The 26259-nt window shown below is 37.9% G+C and overlaps 1 protein-coding gene across 2 annotated transcripts; it reads right to left on the minus strand.

Annotated features, from left to right (window-relative positions):
* Positions 1–1237: 1237 nt before the first annotated feature.
* On the minus strand, positions 1238–24185 carry LOC121945533 (DENN domain-containing protein 3-like). 2 transcript variants are annotated; one of them, XM_042489755.2, is made up of 28 exons: positions 24026–24185; positions 20247–20388; positions 19598–19787; positions 19391–19468; positions 19133–19248; positions 18777–18901; positions 18160–18271; positions 17824–17943; positions 17634–17732; positions 17094–17213; positions 16646–16761; positions 16328–16483; positions 16135–16231; positions 15610–15713; positions 15166–15347; positions 14870–15029; positions 13311–13506; positions 13064–13235; positions 11467–11726; positions 9822–9992; positions 9509–9638; positions 8428–8535; positions 6851–6990; positions 5821–5981; positions 5544–5680; positions 4579–4697; positions 3597–3734; positions 1238–1816 (listed from the first exon to the last, which is right to left on the minus strand). In XM_042489755.2, the coding sequence occupies exons 2-28, from the start codon at positions 20328–20330 to the stop codon at positions 1598–1600; spliced, it is 3810 nt and encodes a 1269-aa protein (XP_042345689.2). In that variant the 5' UTR covers positions 20331–20388; positions 24026–24185; the 3' UTR covers positions 1238–1597. The 2 variants fall into 2 exon arrangements, with proteins under 2 accessions (XP_042345689.2, XP_087940677.1); XM_088084551.1 differs by having other exon boundaries at positions 19391–19471.
* Positions 24186–26259: the final 2074 nt, after the last annotated feature.

Genomic DNA, 26259 nt, shown 5'->3' on the forward strand with positions numbered 1-26259 from the left:
AATTTCACATAAGAGTATGAAAATATAATTCACACATTTTTGGGTTAAATATTGTGGATGACCTTGTATTGGGATCTTTTACTGACTACAGGGTGCCTTTACAGATGTTTAGACTACATGATGGACCCAACAGGATGACATGTGAGATTTACTGTGTTCGTCTGAATGACTCTTTTGTTACTGTAAATTTTTGGTTTGTCTTTGTCCATGAATGTGCTGTACCAACGGCGTCTCAGAACCCGTTTGTGTTGTCAATAAATCTATATATTAATATGAGATCAACTGTGACTCCTCGAGGTCATTAAATTATTTATTAAACTGGTCAAGGTGAGTTTTTTCAACATCAATTATCCTAAAAAAAATTTCAACAAAATATACAATGACATTTGGGGACTTATTTCCCCACATATTATACTATGATGTTTTTGTGATATTTGTAACCTAATATACTACCACATTTGTGTGACATTTTTTCAACTTTCTATACTAACACGTTTTTGTGACATTTTTTCAAAATACTATACTGTGCCTTTTTTGTGTCTTTTTGCATCTTTTGTTGGACATATCGTAATATTATGTTTTTGTGACTTTTTTTTGACATACTTTATTATGACATCCACGTTACATAACGACTTTTACGACACACTACAATAAGACATTTTAAGAATTTCACTATTCTGCCATTTTTTCACATTTATTTCAATAATTTTCCCACTTTTATCATTATTTACTATGGATCTTTTTTTCAAATGTTTTCAAAAAAATGCTAGAATGTTTTTATCACACCTTTATTACATAGCATACTACAATATTTTTATGAAACTTTCATGCCATACTATGTATACTATATACTATGTAACTAAAGAAAACTACATATTACACTATGACATTTTTTAGTCCATTTTTATGTCATACCATATTATGACATCTTTAATGAGATTTTTTTGTCAAAGTATATTATGACATGTTTCATCATATTTATTTAACTCATTCTTTATTATCACATTTTTATGTCACACCATGTGAACCAGCAGGTTTTTAGTTTTGTTACAGATCGGTGCATGGTAAAATATGAATATACTGAATATTTCAACATGTGTTGTTACAAATCTTTGGTCTTTATTGTTTTTTAACTATACCCTGAAACTGAGGCTGTATCCATCTGGAGATGACAAAATGTAGAATAATCAACCTTGAGCAGGACTGCACATAGCCTCACACACAAACAAACAATAAATAATGATAAATTAAAGTGTTATTTATTATCAATGCTTGTTGAAGAAACAGGTACGAAAACCATTAAATATTGTGCTGCTTTTCACAAAATTAAATAACATACTTCAGGCAAAGATGCTCTGTGACAGAGAATGATGCACTACAAGCTATGCCAATGTCTTCTGTTAGGGGGGCGGTCACCTCTCCCTCTCACCCCATTTTTGTTTGCCACATAGGGCTGATTTTCTACAATGATCCAAAATCCACTCAAACATTTAAAGAATAACCATATACTATGCCTTGCGTATGTATTGTACTAACAAGTACTCAAATTTGTCCTTCTCCCCTCTTACTTCACTTGTGCATTTTCAATCTCTGCTCTCTACTCAACTTTCCAGATGGCGATCTTGCCATCATGGCGTGCAGAGCCGCTCAAGGCGTAGCGATCCTCAGCTGAGCAGAGTGTCTGAATGCTGTCTGAATGGGCCTGCAGCTCCTTCGCCACAGTCTGGCTCTCTGTGTCCATCACCAACACCTGACCTCTCAACTGACCATCACACTGACCTCTGACACCACTCCAGCTACAACAGCCCACCCAGATCTGACGGGGAGAGAGGGCAGCAAGGAGAGCGGAGGATATGCCATGTGTGAAGATGGGGAAAAAAGAAAGGGAAACTAGAATTACCACCTCGCTGTTGTATGCTTCACACACATCTTTACCCCTGCAGCACAGAGGATGTAAACAAACAGTTCAGTTTCAAGGTGGACACGCAAGATTAGTGTCACCGATTCAGAATCTGACCAGATGTCTCCCCTTCTGCTCCTGAGTTGTAGAGCTGAGTAATGACCAGAAAACTGTTTTTTTACCTAACAATTTGATGTCACAGAGAAGTTAACTATGGATTTGTTTGGACATGCCTCATCATTATATCCTATTAGACATTTGTTTGAAATTAAGCCATAATCAGTGTAACAATTCTTGAGTTATGGCCAAAAACATGTTTTGTGAGGTTTTATTATGAAATTCTCATCAGTTCATTCTTAAGTCCAAGTGAACGTTTGTGCCAAATTTCTAAAAATGCCCCTCAAGCTGTACTTGAGATATGACATTCACAAGAATGAGACACCAAACTAATCAACAAAGACGGAACGCAATTTGATGTTTTATGTTTGTCATATGTTTGAATTGATATTTACTTGTCTTGAAGATGTATTTATTGAGGTTGTTTTTTGTTTTTTTTAAATAAAACTGAGATTTTGTATATGTGATATTTGCTGCTTGACTTTTTCTTGTCTCGAACACATTCTTAATGAGAGAGAAAGTTTTTGTAGGTGTAATTGTCTTGTTTTATGTTTGTTTTTTTTTTGTGTGGAACCTGGGAAGAGCAGCTGCTACCTTAACTGCAGTTAATGAAGATCTGAATAAAGAATAGAGACGAAAGAATAGAGAAGAGAGACAAGGTCACGGTGACCTTGAAAAAAAAGGATGAAAAAGGTAAAGGTGTCATGATGCAGTTTGCCATAAAAATGTCACAGAGAATCTCATATTATACAACATGTCAAATAAAGTAATAAAAAGTCAAAACAAAATGTTATGTACAGTATATCATGATTAATCTTGTAAAAGGTCAAAGTAAAGCATGCCAAAAAAAGGGCATAAAAAATGTCATAGTATAGTATGCCATAAAAACTTAATGATACATCAACACATTTAACCCAAATTAATTCATTAATGCCACATAACCCCACTTCCTCAAAATACAACACCTGCTTTGTGTTTCTATAAACCACAAAAAAATAAAAGCGCTGAACACACATTACACACGTATGGAAGCGTATTGCTGCCACTCTAGAATAAAAAAAATACTGATTAGTTTCACGTTGTAACATGAAAAGTTTCACGTATGGATGTATGGTTTCATGCTTTTGGTCTTCACACATGCAGCATTGTTGCAACATCACTGCTGTGTCAGTGCCCGCAGATATGAGTACTGTATTTTCATATTTATAAGCACAAATTCCTCTCATTTATGAAGTTGTACAAGCTCCTTCACAGCCGACAATACAGTCCTGTAAATGTTTCAAAATCAAATGCCTTGTATCATCAACTGATGGGATTCTGTCCACAGAAGGCTGTCAGAGGGCTTTTGTTTTGAAAGGGAAGCAAGGAAGTCTTTGTATTTCCTCATCTCTGTGACAGAGAGAGACTTTTAAACTGCAGTAAAACATGGTGAGTCAATATAATCATCAAAACACCATCCTCACTATCTGTTTCTGCTGATATACAGTATAAATTATTACGTTATAGTGGCAGCAATATGCTTCCGTACGTTAGCAGCGCTCAAACATTAGAGAATTTTTGTATATATATTGTAGCTCACCTGATCCTTGACTCGGATCATGCAGGTAACTCCTGACGTGCCGGGCAGGGGGATTCTCTTGGATGGACGTCTGTGGTTGTTAGTGTGCCAGAGACACAGCTCCCCTGAGTCTGCACAGCCCGTCCACAGCTGACCTCGCTGGAACAAACACACAACAAACAAAGCTGAAATTTTGGAAATGTCAAACAGCGACAAAAGCTTTTCATCTGTAACCATCATGTTTTTATGCATACCAGCATCTTTGGCAGCCAAAGAATTTTATTTTTTTTTTCTGGACAGCAGATACAGAACATAAAACAAAACAGACCAACTTCCCCTCTGTTCAGATTTTCCCAAATTTAAGAACTTTGTAGATTTTTGGAAAGAAAAAGTGTACATGTACAAGTTCTGCAATATATTTCAGGAGCAGACGTGGGGGAAAAAACAGAATAGCAGTCATCAGAACAACATAATAAATCAATCTATCCAATACCTCTACAAAATGTGGACATTAAGGTCTTACATATTTCACCCACTTGGTCCAGAGTTCAATGAACACACTTTTCTGAAGGTGAAGAGCAAAAGTAATCTTTTCCATAACATAAATATCATTTACTATATCTATCCACTCCAGTATTATGGGGGGGTCCAGGAAGTAACTAGTGCCTTGTGAGGGCTGTTTTGAGAGCAGAAAGAAAAACATATTTATCAGAGCGCTTGCCTGACAACTGACATGTCCTAAAAAAAAAGTGTGATAAATTGCGAGGGTAGATGGCAGCCGAAGAAATTATAATTGGTTGTATCAGTGAATACCTAAATCTCTCATTTTCAGTGGTTTAAATGACTCCTTGTAGCAACATTATAACTGTTTGCATCATTGTTTCATTTCCTCATTGACTTTCATACTGCAGATTGAACAAAGTGAATAACTGCATTGCAAATCACTAAAAGGCTGCGAACTTGCTTAACTGATGAACATATTAGCTGAGGATTTAAAAGTCACCTCTGGTATGACGATGAAGCTGCTGAAGCTACTGGGCATGCTCCGCAAGTCATCAGGAAGCACCATTCTTCTCTGCGGTGTCCCGCTCTTCTTCAGTTCCACAATGCTGTCACCACAACCTGCACACACACAAAGACATGTTTCAACCAAGCGGCACACTCCAGGGCTGAAAAATGAAGCCAATGTGGAGGTAACAAAAAACTGTGGTTCCTCGAATTGCCACTTGAGGCTGGCTCCAGAAAAAAGCCAATTGTTAAAATATCCTGTCAAAACAATAGAATCAGGGGTACAAATGACTTTATGAATCTGACTGCACATTTTCTGCCTCTTTGGGCACATACAGCTTTAGTCATGAACCTACACAGAGTGCAACTGGCGCCTGGCGTTTGCAGTGGTGGAATTTAATTAAGTATTTTTCCTTAAGTACTGTAGTGTGCTTGAGTATTTCCATTTTCTGCCACATTCTACTCCCACTCCAAATATTGTACTTTTTACTCTACTTCATATGCTTGACAATTTTGGTTACTGATTACTTTTCAGATTAAGATTTTTTGTTAGCTTGTTCTGGGTTAAATGTCCCGTTCCATCTTGTTTAAAAAAACCTACGTTTATAGAAAAACAGCTGCTAAATGGTCTGACGTCTCGTTAAAAATACTCTGCTTTGTCACCAGAAAACGGCTGCTAAACGTCCCAACATCATGTATAAAACAGCCAGTCTTGTTAAGTACTTTTGCTCTCATACTTTAAGAGCATTTAGCTGATTATACTTATGTGCTTTTACTTAAGTAACATTTTAAACACAGGACTTTTACTTGTAAATGAGTATTTTGATAGTATAGTATTGGTACTTTTAATCAAGTAAAGGATCTAAATACTAAACCCTTGGAGTTTGTTATATGAGTGTTAGTGTGTGAGAGAAATGAACTGTTACATTGCAGACAGTGTCTGAAAATGTGTGCACTTACAGCACCACAGTGTGCCGTCGTACATCTGTATGGAGGAGAGACGCTCGCAGCTGAGGTGAAACTGTCGCTTCACTTTGAGACTGACCGAGTCCCACTGCAGAATCGTCCCGTCGCAGCTGCAGGAGTACGTCTGCTGACTAGGAAAGACAGATTCAGTGAAGCTTTCATTTGAAAAGACCGATTAAGCACTTCAACGCTGCAGCAACAACATCAATTCACAAATTTAGATCCACCTTTATAAAAGTGACAACTGCGCCAGAGAAAACTATTTGTCTACCTGTTGTGTTGATCTCTGAAGTCCGCTGTGAGTCCAGTCACTTCATGTCTGTGCTCAGTCAGCTGTTTGTTGCAGGACATACTGTGAGTGTCGAGTATGTAGATCACAGAGTCCTGAGAGCCAATCCACACCTGCTCCTGGACCAAACCCAGCATGCAGTTCTACATAGAAGACATGACATGGGATCTCAGTTTCACCTCCCTTAGAAAACAGTAGGCAACAAAACTCTGTAACAGTATTATTAGTAGTATGATGTATGTACTGCACATCTATAAATTCATAATATAAATGTTGAGTATGTGCACTTGTTTCCATTAACTATGGAGTTTACAATAATTGAGACAAACTCCAATTTTACTTATCAAAGTCTGTTTAACTGCATACTGACATTTTAACACCATATTATACCATGGCATTTTCATGCAAATACTGACAAAATACTATTATAGGACATTTGTATGAAAGAAATGTACGACATATTGCACTATGACATTTTTATCAAAATTGTAACGACATAGTGTAATATGGCACTTTTGTCAAAACTTTAACGACACTATAGTATGAAAATTTCATGCAAATTTTAACGACATATTCACCATGACATTTTCATCAAAAGTTTAACAACCTACTATACTAGGACAATTTTATCAAATTTTGAATGCATACTTTACTGACATTTTCATTCGAATTTTGAGGACCTACTCTACCATTACATTTTTAATCCATATTTTGAAGGCATACTATAATGTGACATTTTCATGACATGACATTGTTGTGAAATTTTCAATGACATACTATACTATGACATTTTTATGCAAATTTTGACTACATAGTATAACATTTTTGTCAAAATTTTAGCAACATACTACATTAAGACATTTTTTATCAACATTTTAACAGCACTATGCTATGACATTTGTCCAAATTTTGATGATATAGTGTAATATGACAATTTTGTCAAAAAATAAGTAATAAGTCAACTTAAGTAAATGTCACTCCTAGAAATAGAGCACAGCATATCTGCTCTCACCAGCTGTGACTCTCCGACCTGGATGCAGTCCTGCAGCATGGACCAGCTCGCTGCATCAAACACGACCACTTTGCCCCCACTGAGAGCCACCCACAGTTTTGGGTTCATCTCACCCCCTGAGTCATTGCAAGTCAGCTGACCTGGAGGAAGTAAAAGAGATTAAGAGTAAGAGAGTAGTAGACGATAATACTGCACAGCGGGATGGTTTAGTGTGGGGAAACCATCACCATGAAAATATGAACCTCAACCATTTTTCTGCTTTTCAGACTTCACAAATGTCTTCATTGGCAATCACAATAAAAACATAGAAACAATTGGTTGACATTTAAAGGTCCAGTGTGTAATATTTAGGGGAATATTTTGGCAGAAATGTAACATAATACAATAGGCATGTTATCTTAAGTGCATAATCACCTGAAAAAAGGAATTGTTGTGTTTTTGTGATTTAGCTGTTTACATACACAGGTAGTTGTTCCTTTATATGGACATTGTCAGCAACATGTTTCTACAGTAGCCATTTTTGTCTGCCACTGACAGCGTAAACAAAACAAAACAAAACAAAAGATTTTTTTTATCATGACAGTGCTATATTCAGTGTTTTTACCAGTTTAAATCCCTGGGACTGTTTATTTTGGACCTCTGCCAGTGAAAACCTCCCGTACGTCTGGATCTTAAGTTATCGAAGAAAAAAGGTAAACATGTAAGCATGTGGTGAGTGTGCCTCCTGTCTCCAACATGCCAAATTACATTGGAGAAATACTGATTTGTAACATGAAGTTGCTTGGTTCAGTGTTTATATTGGTTTGAATTATCTGGTTTGTTTGTCTCTGAGAGGAAGAGACCTCTGCAGATCATTTGGCTCCAGGTGAAAAAAAACTCCTAAACAATAAATACTGAGGGATGAGAGAAATTCAGCTGGTTGAAATCTGAAATCCTCACCAATAGATGGCACTAAATCCCCCTAAATATTTTTCACTGGACCCTAAGATAATTTGAATTTATGTCCAACATCCTATAAATTACTGTACGACTTGGTAACAAAATCAATGCACATTACTAGATCATCCAAGGTACTGCAGATGCAAATTAGCACTGAGGTGTAATCTGGTACAGTGCATCAAATGGTAACATGTATGTTTTAAACTGCACATGGTCCCTTCTAATTAAAATGAAATAAAATAATATAAAATAACTCAGTTATGTTTCAAACCACGCTGTAGCCTCCAGGTGTTTGTGTTTTCTGCCACCGTGTAGGCAAATAAGAAACCACCAAGACTGTTGTTATCCTGCCTGCTAATATGCAGCACAACAAGACTAATCTGGTTACTTGGATAGGTTTCACTTGAGCTTCTGGTGACATACAAACATTTACAAAGTGCGTGATAATCTCAGACAAGAGTCTGAGACAGGAGACGCATAAACTGATTAGCACGACACAGAAACCTCTTTGATGCTCTGAACTGTGAAGACAGTTAATATCTATGAGGAGACGACAGGGACTGTGCTGTTTGACAGTAGGGAACTAAAAATGAACAGATTACCACACACTCTGTAAATTTCTCCTTGTGCTTTAGTACCTGGCGTGTAGAGCAGCACATGTACAGTCTGAGGTTCAGACAGGTCCACTGACGGGTTGATCTTGTGTTTCAGAGTCTCTGAGGTAGTTTCAGACACCATCGTGGGTACTGGGAACAAACAGAGGCACGGGAGAGAGAGTGTGAGAAAGAGAATAAGGAGGTCAGAACACAGACGTCCACCGAGGCCAATAGTCCATTATTCTGTATGTGGGTTTCTGTTCAAATGTAGAGCAAATTTCAAATTAATTTTCAGAAAATCTGCAAAAGAACATACAATTTTATGGGCTTTTCCACTCAATACTTTTATGAGAATATCAGAGGGAGGTCCACCGAGATAAGCAGTGGCCTACATTACATCATTTATTGGCTGAATCTGTTTCCACTAGTCGCAACAATCTTTTTTCACCTCTACCAAACATTGAAAAAAAATTGTAAGGGTTTTTTTTTCTTCTTTTTTTTAAAAATATAATTTAGACAATTTCCACTCAGATTTTTATGTGCAAATTGAAAACGCTCATAAAAACAGGTGGATGGAAACACATCTTATGATATGAAAATCTTTAAGTGTAACCACTATGTCTGAACACATTTACTTAACATCTCTGGTGGAGATACTTCACATTTAGATGTAAGTAAGAGTATTATTAATCCCATGATATATGTGTATTTACATTTTCATAGTCTGAGCAAGTTTGAGAAAAAAAGTTGTTACAAATGGGGCATATCTCCCATGAAACCACTGTCCATAACAACAGCTTTTAGTATAACTTTACTGAAATCAATCGACCCGAGAATGTGGGGTGTGATTTGGAGTAACCATCATTAAGGTCCCATATTGTAAAAAGGCAGATTTTCATTTATTTTTTTAAATTATTAAGCAGGTAAAGGCTCTATATAAATACTGTGTAAGTATCAAGCCATCAGGACTAAGATGAAGATGAGTTATCACAACTACACAAAATAAAGGTCAAAAGTGCCACTTAAGTGCCATTTCAGTCATTCCTGTGGCTGTAACCAGCATCTAAAAGCAAAATTACACGATTTATGTGTGTATCGCAAAATAAAAATAAAAAAAAAACACCTTCATGTTTGATCTTATCAAAGTAGGCCAGCTTTGAGACAGCAATGAAAGACCTCTGTGTCTGCAGGCAGCCCGTGACAGCATCCATCAACAGGACGTTGGTCAGAGCCTGAGTCATGTACTGAGGGTCCTAAAGAGACAAAAAATAAAACATATATCAAAGGAATATTAGCGTTGTACACTACCATTAACACAAAGCAGTTTGTAAAATAACATACACATTTAAAAATGATTCATGTAGTCAAAAAAGTAACCAAATCAGTGTAGTTGTGGTTACATTAGGTTAAATGCCGATCTATTGTCACTGCTGTACCTTGTGTTGGTCGGCCATCTTGCGCCCGGCCCACATCTCTTTCACCACGAGGTTCCAGAGTTCGGTCTCTGTCTTCAGATTGGCCTCAAACATTTCAAGCCTGCCAGAGGTCTGGATACGAAGGGAGGGGATACGAACGAGCAGAAAGGGAGCTGAGACAATCTTCACCTCCTGCACAGAGATGAAAAATGAGTCATTTATTGAAATAAGAGTGCAAAGTCATAAATTTAAAAGGATTAACTCTTCAAACCCACAAGGATGCCAGCAGGCGACATTACTGTGTTTTAGAGGCTGGAGGGGGCTGAGTTAAAATGAAGGTGCTGTCATCGTCTCTATTTACTCAAACATGTCATGCTAGCTTGTCAGGAAGGCGGTTAAGTAACTCCCCAAAGTTAGGCTAAACCTAACTTTGGGGCATAACCTCTCAATGTAGATATCTGACTGAAAATGGGTTCTGTTGGTACCCATGAGTCTCCCCTTTCCAGATATGCCCACTTTATATTAGTCCTGTGCAGTTCTGGGCAAAAACCATCTCACCTCATGCAGTACAAATATCTCATTTTCCTCTACTGTATTTGAATATTTTTGCAAACTTGGGTCCCTAAACAGTCTTGGAATTGCATTAATTAATATGGATGGAAAGCTGAGATGTTCATAGATTCAGTGAGCCCAATTTTATTCATGTACGATGAAGTTAGTCCCCAAAGTAACCTTTTTTTGCAGATTTTTTTTTTTTTAACTTGACCTCACTGTATAAAATGACCTACAGTGACCTCTAGGATAATCACAGCCTCAAGAAACTTTACAACCACAAGCTAGAGACGTCATGCATTCAGGAGATGTATGGCTTTCATAGATGTGCTGACAATCAGGGCGTTTCTCATCAGTTTCCAGAGAAGAGGTGATCGCCATCAATTTCTCAACAGAAATCTCCAAATGTCAAAAGTTATTAAATCACAGCATGGATCTTTCTGTGGTATTCCTCAAGGTCTTGATGTCTTAATGCAGCATTTTGGAGGGATTTCTGATCAATTCTGGAGTGGTCAAAAAAAATCTTAAATTTTGCACCATATCTTTGTAACAAAGGCTATAAACCCGAATAAGTGCTGCAATTACTTATGAGACACTTTTTTGATGATACTGGATTTTTTGCCGATAGCTGTTATGCTAACATTTAACAACAATATTCATTCATTGTGCAAATTAAGAAAAATACTACTGTTTTGTACATGTTCACTTTGTCAATGAAAATATTTTTTTATATTGGTTTGTGATATTGGCAGTAATATGAATTTTGGCCAATTTGAATATTTCATTCTAAAGGCAATATCTGCCGGTACCGATGATGTGCCGATGCCTACGTCATGTACTTTCATCACAATGTTCTCAGCCTTTATACACTCCAAACTTTAAAAGTTTAACTAGCTTATAAACAAAAAACATACTTTTTATAGATTTCTGAGTACAAAAACTTGACACAGTGCTGAGCTGCAGTTCGAATTACTTTGAGATCATGTAAACCACTTCTATGTGACTAACACTGCTGACCTGCTATCTCTTCCTCGAGATCCCCACCCTTAAAAAAGAAGTAAATGTGTCTATGTTAGGGAGTGTGACACTGAAAGAGGTTTTAGAGACACTTGACCTGTATATCTCTGAATTTTGTGATTTCCAGGAAGCCCGGTCGTCCCTCAGTGAGTAAAAACAGGCGTTTCTGCGTCATTGCAATTTTCCCGACACCGAGGGAGGTCTTGACACATGACGATAACTTGTAGACACACTCGCTATTGTCAAGATGATCTATGACCTCAGAGGGCAAGCTGACGTCTTGTGCCTCGGCCTCCGTCTCCTTCCAGATGGTGTAAAAGACTCTGAAGAGTTCGGGGTCCACTTGCTTTGGCTGGCCTGCGACAGAGAGACAGACACACAGAGAGGTATGCAACCATGTGCAAGCAGATATACAAACATACACGAGACAAATACATGTTGACACGTTGAGGGGGTAAAATCGTGTAAATATGAGCTGAAAACATGCACATTAACCCACTTGCTAAAAAAAGATTCAGTTACTTCCACATTTAACCTCAAATATCTTAGAATAGAGCATGTTATTGTTCTTCATGTGTCACTAAATGACCGTCTGAGTGTTGTGATCAAAACAGACTCCTTGACGACAGTTACCAGGTATTCATTTTGATGTGCAGTCCTGTCACAGTTTTGTTTTTATTCCATCTGGCCGTGCATGATTAACTTTCACGTCGAATAAAAGTCAAAACAAAGACAGCGAAAACAATGTTGAGTGAAAAATGAATCTGTGTGGCTCAAAACACTTTGTTTGAAGTGGCTCTTTGGTAAATCACCATGAACTTTAAGTCTAAATCATATCCTGACCCTCGTTCTTTCTCTCTTGCATCCTCTTATGTTCTCCTTTGATCTAAACTGAAACTTTACAGCAAACCCATTTCCCCTCTGACCTTTTAGTTTGGCTTTTATGTCACCTGTAATCATAACACTCATTTTATTTTCTAACATTATGTTGGTGGTTTTTGTTCATGTGTGCTGTCAGGCAATGGAGTATATAGAGGAGAAAGATTTTTTTTCACAAATTATGTCTTGTTTAGTGCTGCATGAATAAAATGACAGTTTCATCCAATTGACAAAAACTTATTCTTTATAAATGTCACTACCTACAGCTTTAACAAACTTATTGATTCCAGAGCATCGGTTTTCACCAAAACAGTATGCAATCGAAAACTTTTCGGTCCTTGTTGTGTTATTAAGAAAAAATGCTGTTTTGTTTGGTTTTTTTTTTTCAAAATCGACTCCCTCGACTTCCATTGGAAACTTTTTCTTTGCATTTTACAGTCGTGTGTGCGTGTGCGTGTGTGTGTGTGTGTGTGTGTGTGTGTGCGTGCGTGCATGCAAAAGAGCATGTGCTGTATAGAGTGTACTTCACGCTTATGGAACATTAAAGGAGAGGAACAGTTCATATAACTGCTGATTGATTTAACCATGTCAGCATCACGTGATGTAATTGATTTTAATTTGCTTGAAAGTAGTTACAGTGCAGTCACTTGTGTTTCCATCATCAAAGGATTCTGAAAAAAGGCAGATTCATCAACAGAATCAGCACAAATGCAAGATAAGGCATTTCTAACTTAGAGGTTCCTTACAATTCATAAATATCAAATATCAAAAGAGATCTCTAAACCACACACATCATCCCGCCTGTCCTCACTTACCCCCATCAGTGAGAGCGTCAAATAATCGGTGTATGGTTGCAACATCCTTAACAATCCTGCACTCCTGAACGCAACGCACAAACTCTTCCTGATGCAGATGCTTTCGGGGAAGTGCAAACTTCTTGACGTGGTCATCAGGCTGCACCAACAGCTTCTCATTCTCTGTCTTCACCTAAAAGATGAGAAAAATCCCAAGATCACATCCATTATCACTACTGGATCACCAGCAGAGTATAAACTGACTGACCTTGACGATTAGTCTCTTCAGTTCAGGTCGTCTCTCAGCTTGCTGCCTTTCGTCTCGATGCAGCGAGTCCACGAGCCATGTGACCAGCTGCGTGGGGAAGATGGCGGTGTCTGTTTTGTAGAGGTTCTGGAAATCAACCAGAGCGTCCAGCCGCCGACAACACAGTGTGTTGATGAAACCACGCAAGTAGTAGAATCTGCATAGGGAAAATTATTGTGCTTAAATTTTTGGAGTAACGTAAAAAAAAAAATGGGAACGTTTTTTTGGTGGAAAAAAGATCATCAACTTAGAGTGGTAACAGTTAGTCCCTCCAGTATTTTTTGGGGGGAGGGATTGTTGCAGCCTAAAATGCCTGATTTTAAAATGCTAAAATGCTTTTCTAGAAAACTGCGATGCTTCTTGCAATACTTTGAGGCTTTTTTTAATGACCTTGCAGGATCAAGGGGCACCTGGTAGCTCAGTGGATAGGGCAGGTGCCCCATGTACAGAGGCAATGTCCTTGCCACAGCAGCTGCAGGTTTGCAACCAGCTTGTGGCCCTTTGCTGCCTGTCATCCCCTCTCTCTCTCCCCCTTTTACTAATTCTGTCTTGTCAAATAATGGCAAAAATGCCCCCAAAAAAATTTAAATACATGAACACTGCAAAAAATAGTATGCTTTTTTGTTCAATTCTTTACAAACTGAAACAACAACAAACAAACTTTATTCCTAAACTATTTGGGATTAACCTAATGCTACCACTCATCTCACGTCTTGTCTCTTTTAGCACCATGGACTGTGACATAGTTGACTTAGCCACCGTGACATCACCCATTGGTTTGTGACCTTGAGTTTGACATTGCAGCCATCACTGTCTTAGATTCTTGGAACAAGAAGTGACCAAATTTGGCAGAGAGGTTGGCACTGTGAGGGCTGGATCTGACACACAGTAGTGACGACTTGCAGAAAGCCTGTCAATACAGGGGCCCTTTCCTTAGACCGTAGACTGGTGAGTGATAAAAAAATATTCAACCCCTGTTTAGCTGTCATGATTGCTGAAATTAGCTATAGAGACCAAAATCGTTATTTGCACCAGGCTCTAAACATGTTTTAGACAAAGCGTCCAACCGCCTAGCTGTCTCACATTCCATTTTACCCGCACTACTGAACAAGACCTCAAGATACTTTAAATTCGTTTGCTTGGGGCAATAACTCCTACAAAAAAATCCCAACTCATAAGGGGGCAATCCACTGTTTCCCTGTACAGGACCATGGCCTCAGATTTGAAGGTGCAAATTCTCATTCTGACCTTCACACTCGGCGTCAAACCACTCAAGAAAATGTTGAAGGTCACATCGTGATGAAGCCAACAGAACCACATCATTTGAGAGCAGAGATGCAAGAATTGCAAGGTCATGCAGAATTCAAAGGGATTGGTTGAATTCCCAATGCAACATCACAGCATCCAGTAAAGTGGTAAAAAAATCAATTGTACACATAAAAATTATGAAAAGGGGGAAAAAAAGGGTTGTTTTACAACAGATGATAAGAGGAGCCGAAGGAATAATGAAAGCAGAATACCTGGCCACCAGAGTAGAGTTCTCATTTTGAACAGAGAAGATGGCTTTGCCAAGCTGATGAATCAGCTCACTGTAATAACTTTGGACAGAGTGGAAGGACAGAGACGCTGGAAAATCTGGGAGCTTAAACACCTTTGCCGGTTTAGGAGGCGGTCTCAGTGCTAGGAGACAAAGAGGCAGAAAGCAAATGTAAAGAGAGATGAGGGGAAGAGGTTAAGAAGAACCAGAGAAACATTACTCTTCCGTTCCAGATGCTTTGTCTTTATATTAACATGTCTGAGCCACTGCGAGTCTCACCGGGGTCAGACATGATGATCCTGGTCAGCAGTGTGTTTCTTTGGAAGCTGATAGTTTGGTCGAGGTTAGGGAGGCTCATCCCCAGTCTCTTACTCAGCTTGTTCTCTGTAACAGAGCTCTGTCTCCGCGCTTGGATCTCTTTCATGGTGGGTCTGCGTGGGACCTCAACCAAAGCCTTCATCCTGGAAGACAAACGATAGAAACAATGCATTGCAGGGTAATTTAATTTCTTTATTTGGTGCGTCGTCACAGCAGAAGACCCCTAGATGTTATCAGTTGTTGTTGACATAAATATAGAAACTATCTGATTGGCCACCAAGCAAAAAATAATGCAATTAATCCCACTCTAAATTGGAATATAATATTCAGGTTTTGCTGAAGCTTTTTTAAAGAGGTTTAAGGTCTTTTTTTTCGGAGGTTGTAGGTTTGGCTTTTGAGGCTTACCTCTGCATCTCAGAACGAGTGCTGAGCTCCATTCGAGCAAAGTTGTCCATTTTCCTGTTAAGACGATCCTTGAGGAAGGAGTGGAAGATGTGTGTCTCCAGCACCTGTAACAAAGCCATGTTAATGTGAAGATGAGTATCTAGCCCTGCATCCCTTGCCTGCTAAGAGAAGGTCACCAATTTAAGTTTAAAATATATACAAATATTACTTGTTTAACTAGAGCCCCTTCTGCACAGGCATAGAGTTATCCATGGACCTCTGGTAATTTGTAACAACTATGTCTGTGATGTTAATTCCCCGCAAATCTGTCATGTCTGTAATTTGTCAAGAAAAAAATCCTTGCAAATTACCTTCCGTATTTCATCAACTTTAACTATGTTTTTATTGCTATTTATTTGACCTTTTTTAACTTCATCTTGCTGTCCTTCACCAACTTCTGTTTGTTTGCTGATCTGTGCTTTTTGACATAACATACTGGATGTTGTTTATGTGTTTGTTAGTTTGTGTGTTTTAGTTAGTTTTTACCTTTTTGTAAAACAGCTGTTCGGCTGGCTCTCTAGTTTTCAGGAACTCTTCGCTGTTGAACACTCGATGTTCATAGTTCAGATGATTGCTAACATCCCTGTTATATGTAGACAAGCACACATTAACAAAGTCTATTTTTAAGAGGAACCATCATGTTAAATACCAGTACATAATAAAAACACACAAACCACACCTGAATATGTTGACAATCAGTTCCAGTGTGATTCTCTGGATGTCGTGATTGAGGTTATGCTGCCACGCTCTTCTCTGAGCCCGCTGCTCACCAATGTCAGTGCAGCTTGCATGGTTGCACTGATACAGGTCATAATGTATTTGCAGGGACTGACACCTGCAAAAACACATCCAAACTGTATAAACATATCCGTATCAAAAGGGTCTGATAAGTTGCACATCTATATTCCAAGTCCATTTCCTTTTTTTGTTTGTATTTCTGTATAGTACCAGTAGAAATCAGCGGTAATTGTATCATCCTTGGCATTACAGTGAGCACCTCTGTGTGAAGCAGTCTGCAGCAGCTGGAGGAATCTCTGGTAGGTCAAGAGTCGCAGAATATGAAGTGGAGACATTTCCGTTGTCGATGTTGATGAGAATCAGATCATCTGTTTCCTGGATGGAAGAAGATCAAGAGTAAAACTAGCAGCAGTAAAGTTGCACTTACATTTCTGCATCCATGTCTGTGAAAACACACATCTACAACCCTGCAGCACAGATCAGTGTAACCAATTCTGTATCTGACCAAACATCTCCAAACAACTCCCCTTCTGTTCCTGAGATAGCATGTTAAGTAATGGCCGGAAAAAAAAAGGGTTTTTTTGCCACAATACAGTTGACCTTTGACCGTTTGGATATAACATTTCAGCATTTTACCGTTACATCCTATGAGAAATTTCTATGAAATGTCATAACTAATTAACTAATTTGAAAAGTTGGGTACTCACAGCAGCAACCTCCTCAAAGTGGCTGAGATGGCAGCCCATGAGGAAGGCAGTAGGAGCCATGAGAAAGTCCAGCATGCCTCTGGCCAAAACGGGGACATATGGCTGCTGCCACGACAGAGGCTGGAGGAAAGATCAGGGACGGATGGATGGATAAAATCATAGGTCAAAAGAGGATGGATAGCTTGATGAAATAATGATGGAGGATTCAGAACCTTTTAAAGTTTTAGATATTAGGCTTGAGCGGTATTTTGCTTTTCATACCTTCCCGAAATTTTCCAAAAATATATACTGGTATTTGCGTAAACAGAGTAAAAAAAAAGTTAGAAAAAAATATCCTAAATGATGAGCTGCTGATGACAGAGTTTACTCTAGGATGTAATCCATTAAGGATTTTTGTAACCAACATCTCTGGGGACCCCCTCCCACGCTGAAAGAAAGCGGGCTGCTCTCTGAAACATCGGAGTCTAACAGCAGCTCTGCTCTGATCTCTGCTATGTTAATATTTCAGAGAATCCAATTATTGTTTTGCTCATTCCTCACCTGCAGAAAAAGCAAGAAACTCTCTGCCACCAGTGTGAGTCTGGCCCAGTCAGCAGAAAATAACACCACCCGCTGCTCCTGCAGGAGACAAGACAGCACCTGCAGAGATGGAGACAGAAAAAGAGGAAAACAGTAAAGAGACAGAGTTACTGTTGTTCTCCTGTTTCACTAAAAAAGGTGTGTACGGTACCTTTAGTAGTTGCTGTGGCCTGAAGTAGAAGAAAGGCAGATGGAGGTCTAAATCTATAGCTGGGTGGTCTTTGTCCTCTCTGGATGGTAATACAATGGTCAGAGGACGCAGGGTGAACATCTGCAAAACACACACAGTGTTATAGTTTGTCTTTTTCCATCTTCTGTCCTGCTGCCTCAAAGTCAAAGGATGTACTGAAAATTAGTACACACATACACAATTATGCTTCCACTACCATTAATAGTAGTTGCTTATATCAGCAATGTGAATTCCTGGCTCATCGTATTATGAATGTGAACATTTTTTAGGACCACAGTAACTATAGCACACACACACCAAATGCAGTTGTCCAGGAGGGGGAATCGGCACCAGCGCCAAGTTGGCTGCAAACTCTTTCACTTGCTCCTCCATGTCAGATAAACGACAAGTTCTCAGCTGGATTAAAAGACTAACAAAGAACAGAGAAAGACGCAAACAGAAAGAAATGAGGGGAGGAAGTAACAAAATTTTTATCTATATAAATGGAGGTGATGAAAATGACAAATAGAGTGACAAATTATTAAGTGATGTGAGTAATTTGCCTACCATGCATCATTTAAAACACACAGCTGACATTTATGTTTTACAGCAAACAATTTTGGTTACTTTCGCCCAAAGATCCGGTCACTTGACTTTTGACCCCTGACCGCCAAATCCTAATCACTCCATCATTGAGTCCAACTGGATGTTTGTGCCAAATATAAAGAAAGTCCCTCAAGGTGTTAAAGAGATATTGCTTTGCGCATAGTCGGATGGACAACTCAAAAACATCATGCCTCCGTCTGCAGACGTATTTAAATAATTGAATGAATGATCAAATATTTGTATTGAACAGTTAAATCTGATTCAACTGACAAAATTCGGAGTCAGGAACATCACTGGTAAGCAGTTTTGTTAAGTACATGATTTCTTACCATGACAGACAGTCTTTGAGTGCAGTGAAGTACGGATACTTGGATATGACACAGAAACTGTAGGCAGAGAAAAGTTTAGAAAACTTAAAGGACCCAGCTCCATTCTGCAAGAAAGACGTCTCTTCCTGTAAAGACACAGGAAAACGAGTGAACGGCGAATTTCTTTAATTCAAGTTTTAGTCACTTTTCAATGATGGCATGCTTTTTATTCACAGGATATGCTAAACTGCCAGGGATGATTGCCACTGTATCTTAAATATGTTTTTATCTGCATTAGTTTAGAGATTTGGTTGTAGCAGTAAAAAAAAAGTTGGGATTTAGGTTGCTGCGTACGAAATACTGCGTGCACTGTGTACCAGTATCGGTCGGTAACACTGCATCACTACTCCATGGGTCTTGTTGCCGAAGACATCGGTAAAAACCAGGAAGTGGAATTGTTCCTCTTTCTGTTCACTGGTGACTTGAAGCCCACCTGTAAAAAGAAGAAACTATAAGGCATGATACGCTAAAATTACAAGTCCGTTTTGCACTACTGTGTGGCTGAACTACGTAAAAACATAAAATTGCTGCAGCTAATTTGTGTGAGTGTGTGCATGCCAGGGAAAATCAGTTACCCGGGAAGCAGAGTTGAGGTAAAGCCATGAGGTCGATGTCCTTAGGAACACTGACATCTTCACTCCCTCCTTTCCCGCCTGCTAAATCGACACAAAACTAAATTACACAAATAACTAAAGATAACATAAGTACAATTAGCCCTGAGACAAATCAAAAACTTTGAGGCAAACTCATATTTGTCCAGACCAGACAAGCAGGTACCAGACCTTGGCTACAAGTTGCTCCAGCTGAAGGAGGTTGTTCCCTTTTCTTCCTGAGAAAGGAGCGCCGCCTCTTCCCATGTGGCCTCACTGACTCACTCTCAGGTTGCGGTCTGCTAACGAAAGGAGGCGCCAGGACGTGCAGCACCTCCGGCTCCAACTGGAGGTGCTCTGGTATTCCATTATTGTTAATGGCCTGAGTGGGATAGTCAAGAATAAAAAATATAACCCGGGTATTCACTTCGCTCATTATAAAAAAACAAAAAAATCATGAAAATATAAGCAAAACCAAAATTAATACAAAATGTCAAACCAACAAACAGAATGGGGCTGCAAACACAAAGTTATTCAGCCTATGATGATAATGCCAAATTCTAGTTTACAGTACACAAATTTGTGAATCCTTGGATAATAAAAGTAATAACCCGCCCTACTCTGCCTATGATTGGCCAGTGCTTGATGCTTTCGTTGTTTGGATTGTTCGGGTGGGACGGCTGGGAGCGGTTATGGTTAGAGTGGGAATGTCAGGATAAGCTAATCAAAGGCAAAGTAAGAGAGAGTTAGGCAGCCATTCCTTCACTTTCCTGGGAAACTCAAATTCGCCTACAGCACATCGGTCACACACGCGTGTAGGGGTGTGTTTGGATGCAGTTACCTGATAAACCTCCCTGAGTTTGTCGCTTGATGCTCCGACCACCACGCAGGCTTCCAGCAGAGCAGGAGGCAGATGCTCAGTCATCGCTGACACCAGTTAGCCCAGTTAGCCCAGTCAACGCTGACCCGCTGGATGACAACCACTGAGACAGAGCACAGTCATTTTAGCTTCCTTTTCTTTTTTTGAATTTGGTTAATTCAGTTTAGTTTCAGTTACTTTCCAGCATGGTTTTGTCTTATATCAGTTTAGTTTTTATTGTTTGAAAATGTTTGTTTAGTTTTAGTTTAGTATTTAATAGTTTTTTTTTTATTATAATATGTGGATATTTGTCAGGGGCAAGATTTTGAAAGTTCAAAATATGTATTACAAAATAAAAACAACATTTTGTGAAGGAAGTTGTCTCACAGTCATGTAAACATCCCAGTCGCAATAAACATGCATCAGTGCTTCCTCAAGCTGATTGTCTTGATAAATTTGACCAAACTGACAAGGATCTAAACTCTGGACATGTCCTTTATTTTTAAAATTTATTTAGTTTTTTAAGTACACAACATTGTTTTAGTTAGTTTTTTAATTTTTATTTAAGTTAACTTTTTGTTTTCAGTTTTGGTTAACTACAACTTTGAAACCGTGGAGAAACACGAAGGTCAGCCCGAGCCAAAGAAAACTATACATGAAAAGATACAGATAACAGAAAATAGCATGTGTGTTAATGAGGAAGGCAGTCGTTATGGTTCTCTCATCTTCATCATCTGCATGAGAACATATCAGCTAGATAAACTGTCCCACCACATGACACACGAGTGGCTGTTCCAGCTCATTATCGCCGCTGCTCTTCTCATCAACAACAACTTCTAAAGACCCAGTCAGACGTTTTTCTGCCACAGGATTATTCAAAGACTCTGTGGCGCCATTATGTTGGAAATGTATGGAAATGTAAGGTTATACTGCATCACTCTGCAATTCTTTACATGTCCCTGCAGGGCTGACGTCCCCCAGCGTTCACTTTGTTTAAACCTAGGAAAAAAGCTATTATAGCAAAAGTAGGTAACTCTTTTTGCAAATATGACAAAAATGTATTTATAACTGTCACTATATCCTGACATAAGTGAGGAAGATAATCTGTGAAACAATATTGTTCCTTTGCCTCCACATAGTGCTCCTAATCGCATTTGCAAGAATCTACCCCCCCTTGAATGAAAACAACCGATCAGAGCGCTCGCTTTGCTTGGAGGCCACTTTTGCAAAATGACACGTGACCAGGGGCCAGTCGCAGCAGCCCCATTGATGTTTCTTGGATTTTAGGACATTTGTAGGATTTTAGGACGTTTGTAGGATTTTAGGATGTTTCTAAGATTTTAGAATGCTTCAAGGATTTTGGGAAATTTCTAGGATTTTAGGATGTCTAAGATACATATATATATATTTTAATACTTTTTTTTTACATACCACTTCCATACAGCTTTTCAGTTTGCAATATACCACAAATACATTTCCCAATCAAAATATACATCCAAAGACATAAATAACCAACATATCTGCCAAATAAATAAATAAAAAAGGTGAAAAGGAAGAAAAGAAAAGAAAAGAAAAGAAAAGAAAAGAAAAAAAGTCTTGAGATTTAAGTATATTTCTAGGATTTTTGGACATTTGCAGGATTTAAGGACATTAGGAGCTTAGCTAGGACCTCTGTCAGGGGGTGTGGTGGAAATCCCCACTTTTTTTTAGAAACAAGCTCTATTTTTGATGCTGATTTATGCACTCTGGCTCCTTATTATACTAAAAGTACAAAAACAGTTCACAGTTTGAATCACTTTATTGTTACTGTGAATTAGAAAATGTTTGGGGGGCTACCCAGCACCCTATCAGGGGCCAGATTTGGCCTGCAATTGGCTGTAAATTGAGTATCACTCCTCGGCTCTGACTGGTCGATGCCACCGAAGTCCGATTCTAGCAAAAGCCATTAGAGGCAGAAGAAGATATGTATGTATGTTGCATGGCATACTTTTTTTTGCAAATGAATCACCTCAGTTAGAAGCAAATAATTTTTAAATCACATTTTGCCTGTTTCTTGACTTAGTCACTTCTTGGAAAAATTATGTTTTGAGAAGGATGGGCAGATATACACAAAAACACAGAGAAAATGACTTGTAACTGGGCTGCATGGATGAAATGTTAACACCAAGTCCATCTTAAAACAGTCTTGCAAAGACAGACTTGTAGGGAGGTACAAGAAACTTTGCAATGCTTTCCTTAAAAACTTCCTTAACTTTTTGGATGAGGCAGAGTTGCACGAATGTCGTCATGTTGTGAAATGTTTTAGTCATTGTTCTTCTATTTGAGGTTGTTTGACCAATTGCAACAATGTAGCTTGTTTGAACTTCAATACATAACAGCAAGAATGCCCAGTATAACTGAACTAATCACCGATTAAAAGAGCAGGCCACATGACCCGCTGCTGGCTGCCCATTAGTTGTCCAAAGATGGGTCATGATCATAATCACATACAGCTTGAATCATATGATCCTTGGCAAAAAGAGCACATTCCACATCAGACCGTGACAACACAAAACATGTTAAATCTTTTGAGGAAACACAAACAATCTGACATTTCTATCTACAAAAATAAGTTAAAGCTTGATTACTCTAAACAGCTAAACTGCCTCTCAAATGCATTTAAACTGTGGTGCTATTTCCACTTGCATTATTTATTGTGTCTTACTGATTAAACTGATGTTTAATTTGATAGAATAATGTCTTTTTTAGAAGCCTTGCTAGGGTTAGGGTAGTTTTTAGTCCTTCAGGTCTTTGATTAATCGTAGGGGTTTTGTACATTGCGATTGTATAAAACATGCACTTTTAAAAATATATATACATATATGCATAATTCACGGTGGAATGTTTTTTATACATATTTTTTCATTTTATTATTATTTTTTTCATTATTATTATTATTAATGTTATTTTGTTAATATTATGTTGTTTTGACCTCCCTATGAGTTCTTAACAAAGTTTTGAATTAATAAAGAATTGAATATATTAGTTATTTTTATTTTATTTTTTACTTTAAGCAAAATCATGAATGATTGTATTTGTATTTTTATTAATTTATATGTACTTTATTTATGCTTTTTATGTATTTATTAAATATGTTCAATTGTTATTATTATTACCTTTATGCAGATATTACGTACCCTTTAGTCTTAAAATAGCATTGTATTTTGTTAAATTATGCATAAACTATGTAGTTCCAGCAGAAATCATAAACTGGAGGCAAAATTGTGAATATCATCGTATAAATTGCTGAAACCGAAATAAAAACTAATCCCAAAAAAGCAGTGGGAAAGACCCAGGTTTCATGCAGAATGGCTCACTGACTCTTGTCATTTATATCTCGAGCAAACAATATTTCACTTTCTTTCTTTGGTGTTATGTAGGTCAGGTAATCTGAGTCTCACCTGATGAGGAAATACTGAACACCACTGTCGCCATCAAACGTAACGCTGCTTCTTTAAAGTTACAAAATATCAACTTGTAGTCAGATTTCCTCGCGTGCCTACATTAAGTTTAATGCAGGATCAAATTTAAACAAAGAATTCAGTAAAGTCGGGACTGTAGCTCAGTCCTGCCTTTAATCACTGCAGCGGCGACATGTGATACCGAGTCACGAGCTGACAGGTGAGGGATGCTTCAGTCAGTCTCTGGGACTCAAACGCGGCTTCACAACAACACGCTGTCAACGCTTTAAATCATTAAAAAGTTTCTTTCGGGTCACTTACCTCCTCACAGACTGCCGTGCAGCCTCAGTCATCCCCCCGTCACTGTCATGAAGGCTGTCCGCAGCTAAAGTCTCTCTGACCGCGCTGCAAACTCCTGCGCGACTGGGCTCATCCCCGCTCCCATGCTGACCGTCCGTCGCTCTGCTTCCTGTTTCTGAGTGGAAGCACAAACATGCGCATTAATGATTTGAGGAAGCGCACTTCATTGTTCTGTATTTCCAAAGCCAAGAGGTGGAGAGAGAGTTTTTTTTTAGTGCAATTACTTCTACTTTTGGGAAAATCCCACATCCACACATCCTTTTTTAAAAAAAATAATAAAACCCATGACACCACAGAAATAGGTCTTTAAAAAGGCGATTAAAACCAACAATGTTTTTGAAAAAAAATCAAGTGGGCTGAAAAGGCAAAATTTTGATTTTGTAGTATTTTTTTTTTATCATTAATTTATTATTTTCTTTATTTTTTTCTATACATGTATCCCTGACATGTTCAGTTTGTTGTATGTATGTATGTTTGTCAATGAAGAATTTAAAATTTAAAAAAGCATATAATTCTTGGAATAATAAAGAACCATTTAGCTAGCAATATATTGAATATTGCTTCCACATTTTGTCATAATTAGGTACTGTTCTTTAATTTCAGAGGGGGAAGTGTGACTTCATTTTGTGTGTATGTGTGGCTTTTTTTAACCCACCCCGAAGCTACAAATATTTTTCCTTGATCCTCCCTGAGTGACTGGGAAAATGCATGACCCTCGCTCCACCATAAACTGGTTTTGATGTTTTAAAGCAAAAAGTTAGCGACGAAATTGTGGAGGTGAAAATAGCCTTGGTTTTTCAGTCTTGTTGTGCATGCTAGTTAATGCAAACAGTGTATTTTTTTTTTTTTTTTTTTTGTCAAAATTTTAAATGAAGACATAGAATAAAGTTATTTTGATAAAATGCCACTATTTTAATTTCTGATCTGGATGGGGTTTTATTTTCTGATGTAAATATTTGTCCCACGTAATGTGTGGAGGACTTTCGTGAATTTTAAAATTGACAATGACATTTTTTTTCTTTTTCACAGAATCTGGCTATTATAAATTGTGTAGTTTTAGCAACATTGTTTTCTTTTAAAATACAAAATACATCCATTTAAAGTTGTATGCCCGCCGTTAAGTCAAAATAAAAAATATAACTCCTCACGAAGGCTTAAAAAACAATAACAAACAGTCCCTTAGGCATAATTTTGTAAAGAATCAGTTGAAACAAACTGAAAACTTCATGGGATAAGACATTGAAGTGTGTGTAGGATTTAGGGGGGTATATTGGCAGAATTGAAATATAATGTAAAAAGTATGTTGTCTTTTGGGTAAAATCACCTAAATAATAAAATTTGTTGTGTTTTCATTACCTTAAATCCTACACACACTGCTTTAAATAAGAGTAATAGGCATTTGCAGCTGTAAGTCCTACATAAGGAGCTTCTATATCTAACAAGAACTCTTGGTACAGCGGTACATACTGACTTTAGGCTCACATGTACATACCTTATTACAGTGGATATTTCCCTCACTGTACAATAAATCTGATCCTGTTGTAATAACTTAAAGCGGCCCGAAGATGGTGGTGGTTGACCAACTGAGGATTAATAGTCAGTCAGACATAACTCCATCTGCAATGTATGTGAACCCAAAGAGAAAGGGTTTGCTTCAAATTTAATTACAAAATGTAAAAACAAAAAATTTTAAAAAAATTAAAAAATAAATCACAAAAGAGAAAATAGCCTACCAAAATCAATCAACAAATAGGCCTAAATAAAACAATATTACTTATTATTTTCATATTGTAGTTTATATTTTATCATTTCTACTAGGTCTCTACACAATATTGCACAGAGGAATTATTTTCATTGTATTAAAGGGACAGTTCACCTCAAAATCAAAAACACATATTTTTACTCTTACCTTTAGTGCTATTTATCAGTCCAGATCGTTTTGGTGTGAGTTGTTGAATGTTATAGATAACAGCTGTACAGATGTCTGCCTTCTCTCCAATATGATTGAACAGCATTGTCCTCAGCTTGTGGTGCTCAAAGCTCCAAATAAAATAAATAAAAACTCAACAGCAATGTCTCTTTCCAGAGTTGATGACCCAGTTACTTCGTGTTGTGAGCAATTTCATGTAACTATTTTCTTTCAACTGAATTACACCCACCAACCGTCTAGAGACATTGCTGGTGAGTTTTTCAAA

The sequence above is a fragment of the Plectropomus leopardus genome, chromosome 11 (assembly GCF_026936395.1).
Source record: "Plectropomus leopardus strain MGB_pleo_1.0 chromosome 11, ASM2693639v1, whole genome shotgun sequence".
Classification (NCBI taxonomy): Eukaryota; Metazoa; Chordata; class Actinopteri; order Perciformes; family Serranidae; genus Plectropomus; species Plectropomus leopardus.

Bases quoted from the DNA above. Each gene is read 5' to 3' on its own strand.
- LOC121945533 (XM_088084551.1), bottom strand. From the start codon at position 20,330: ATGACTGAGCATCTGCCTCCTGCTCTGCTGGAAGCCTGCGTGGTGGTC. The intron at 19,788-20,246 runs GTAACTGCATCC...TATCCCACTCAG, and splicing joins AACTCAGGGAGGTTTATCAG to GCCATTAACAATAATGGAAT. The intron at 5,681-5,820 runs GTAGACAAATAG...TGTCTTTCCTAG, and splicing joins TTCAGAGATCAACACAACAG to TCAGCAGACGTACTCCTGCA.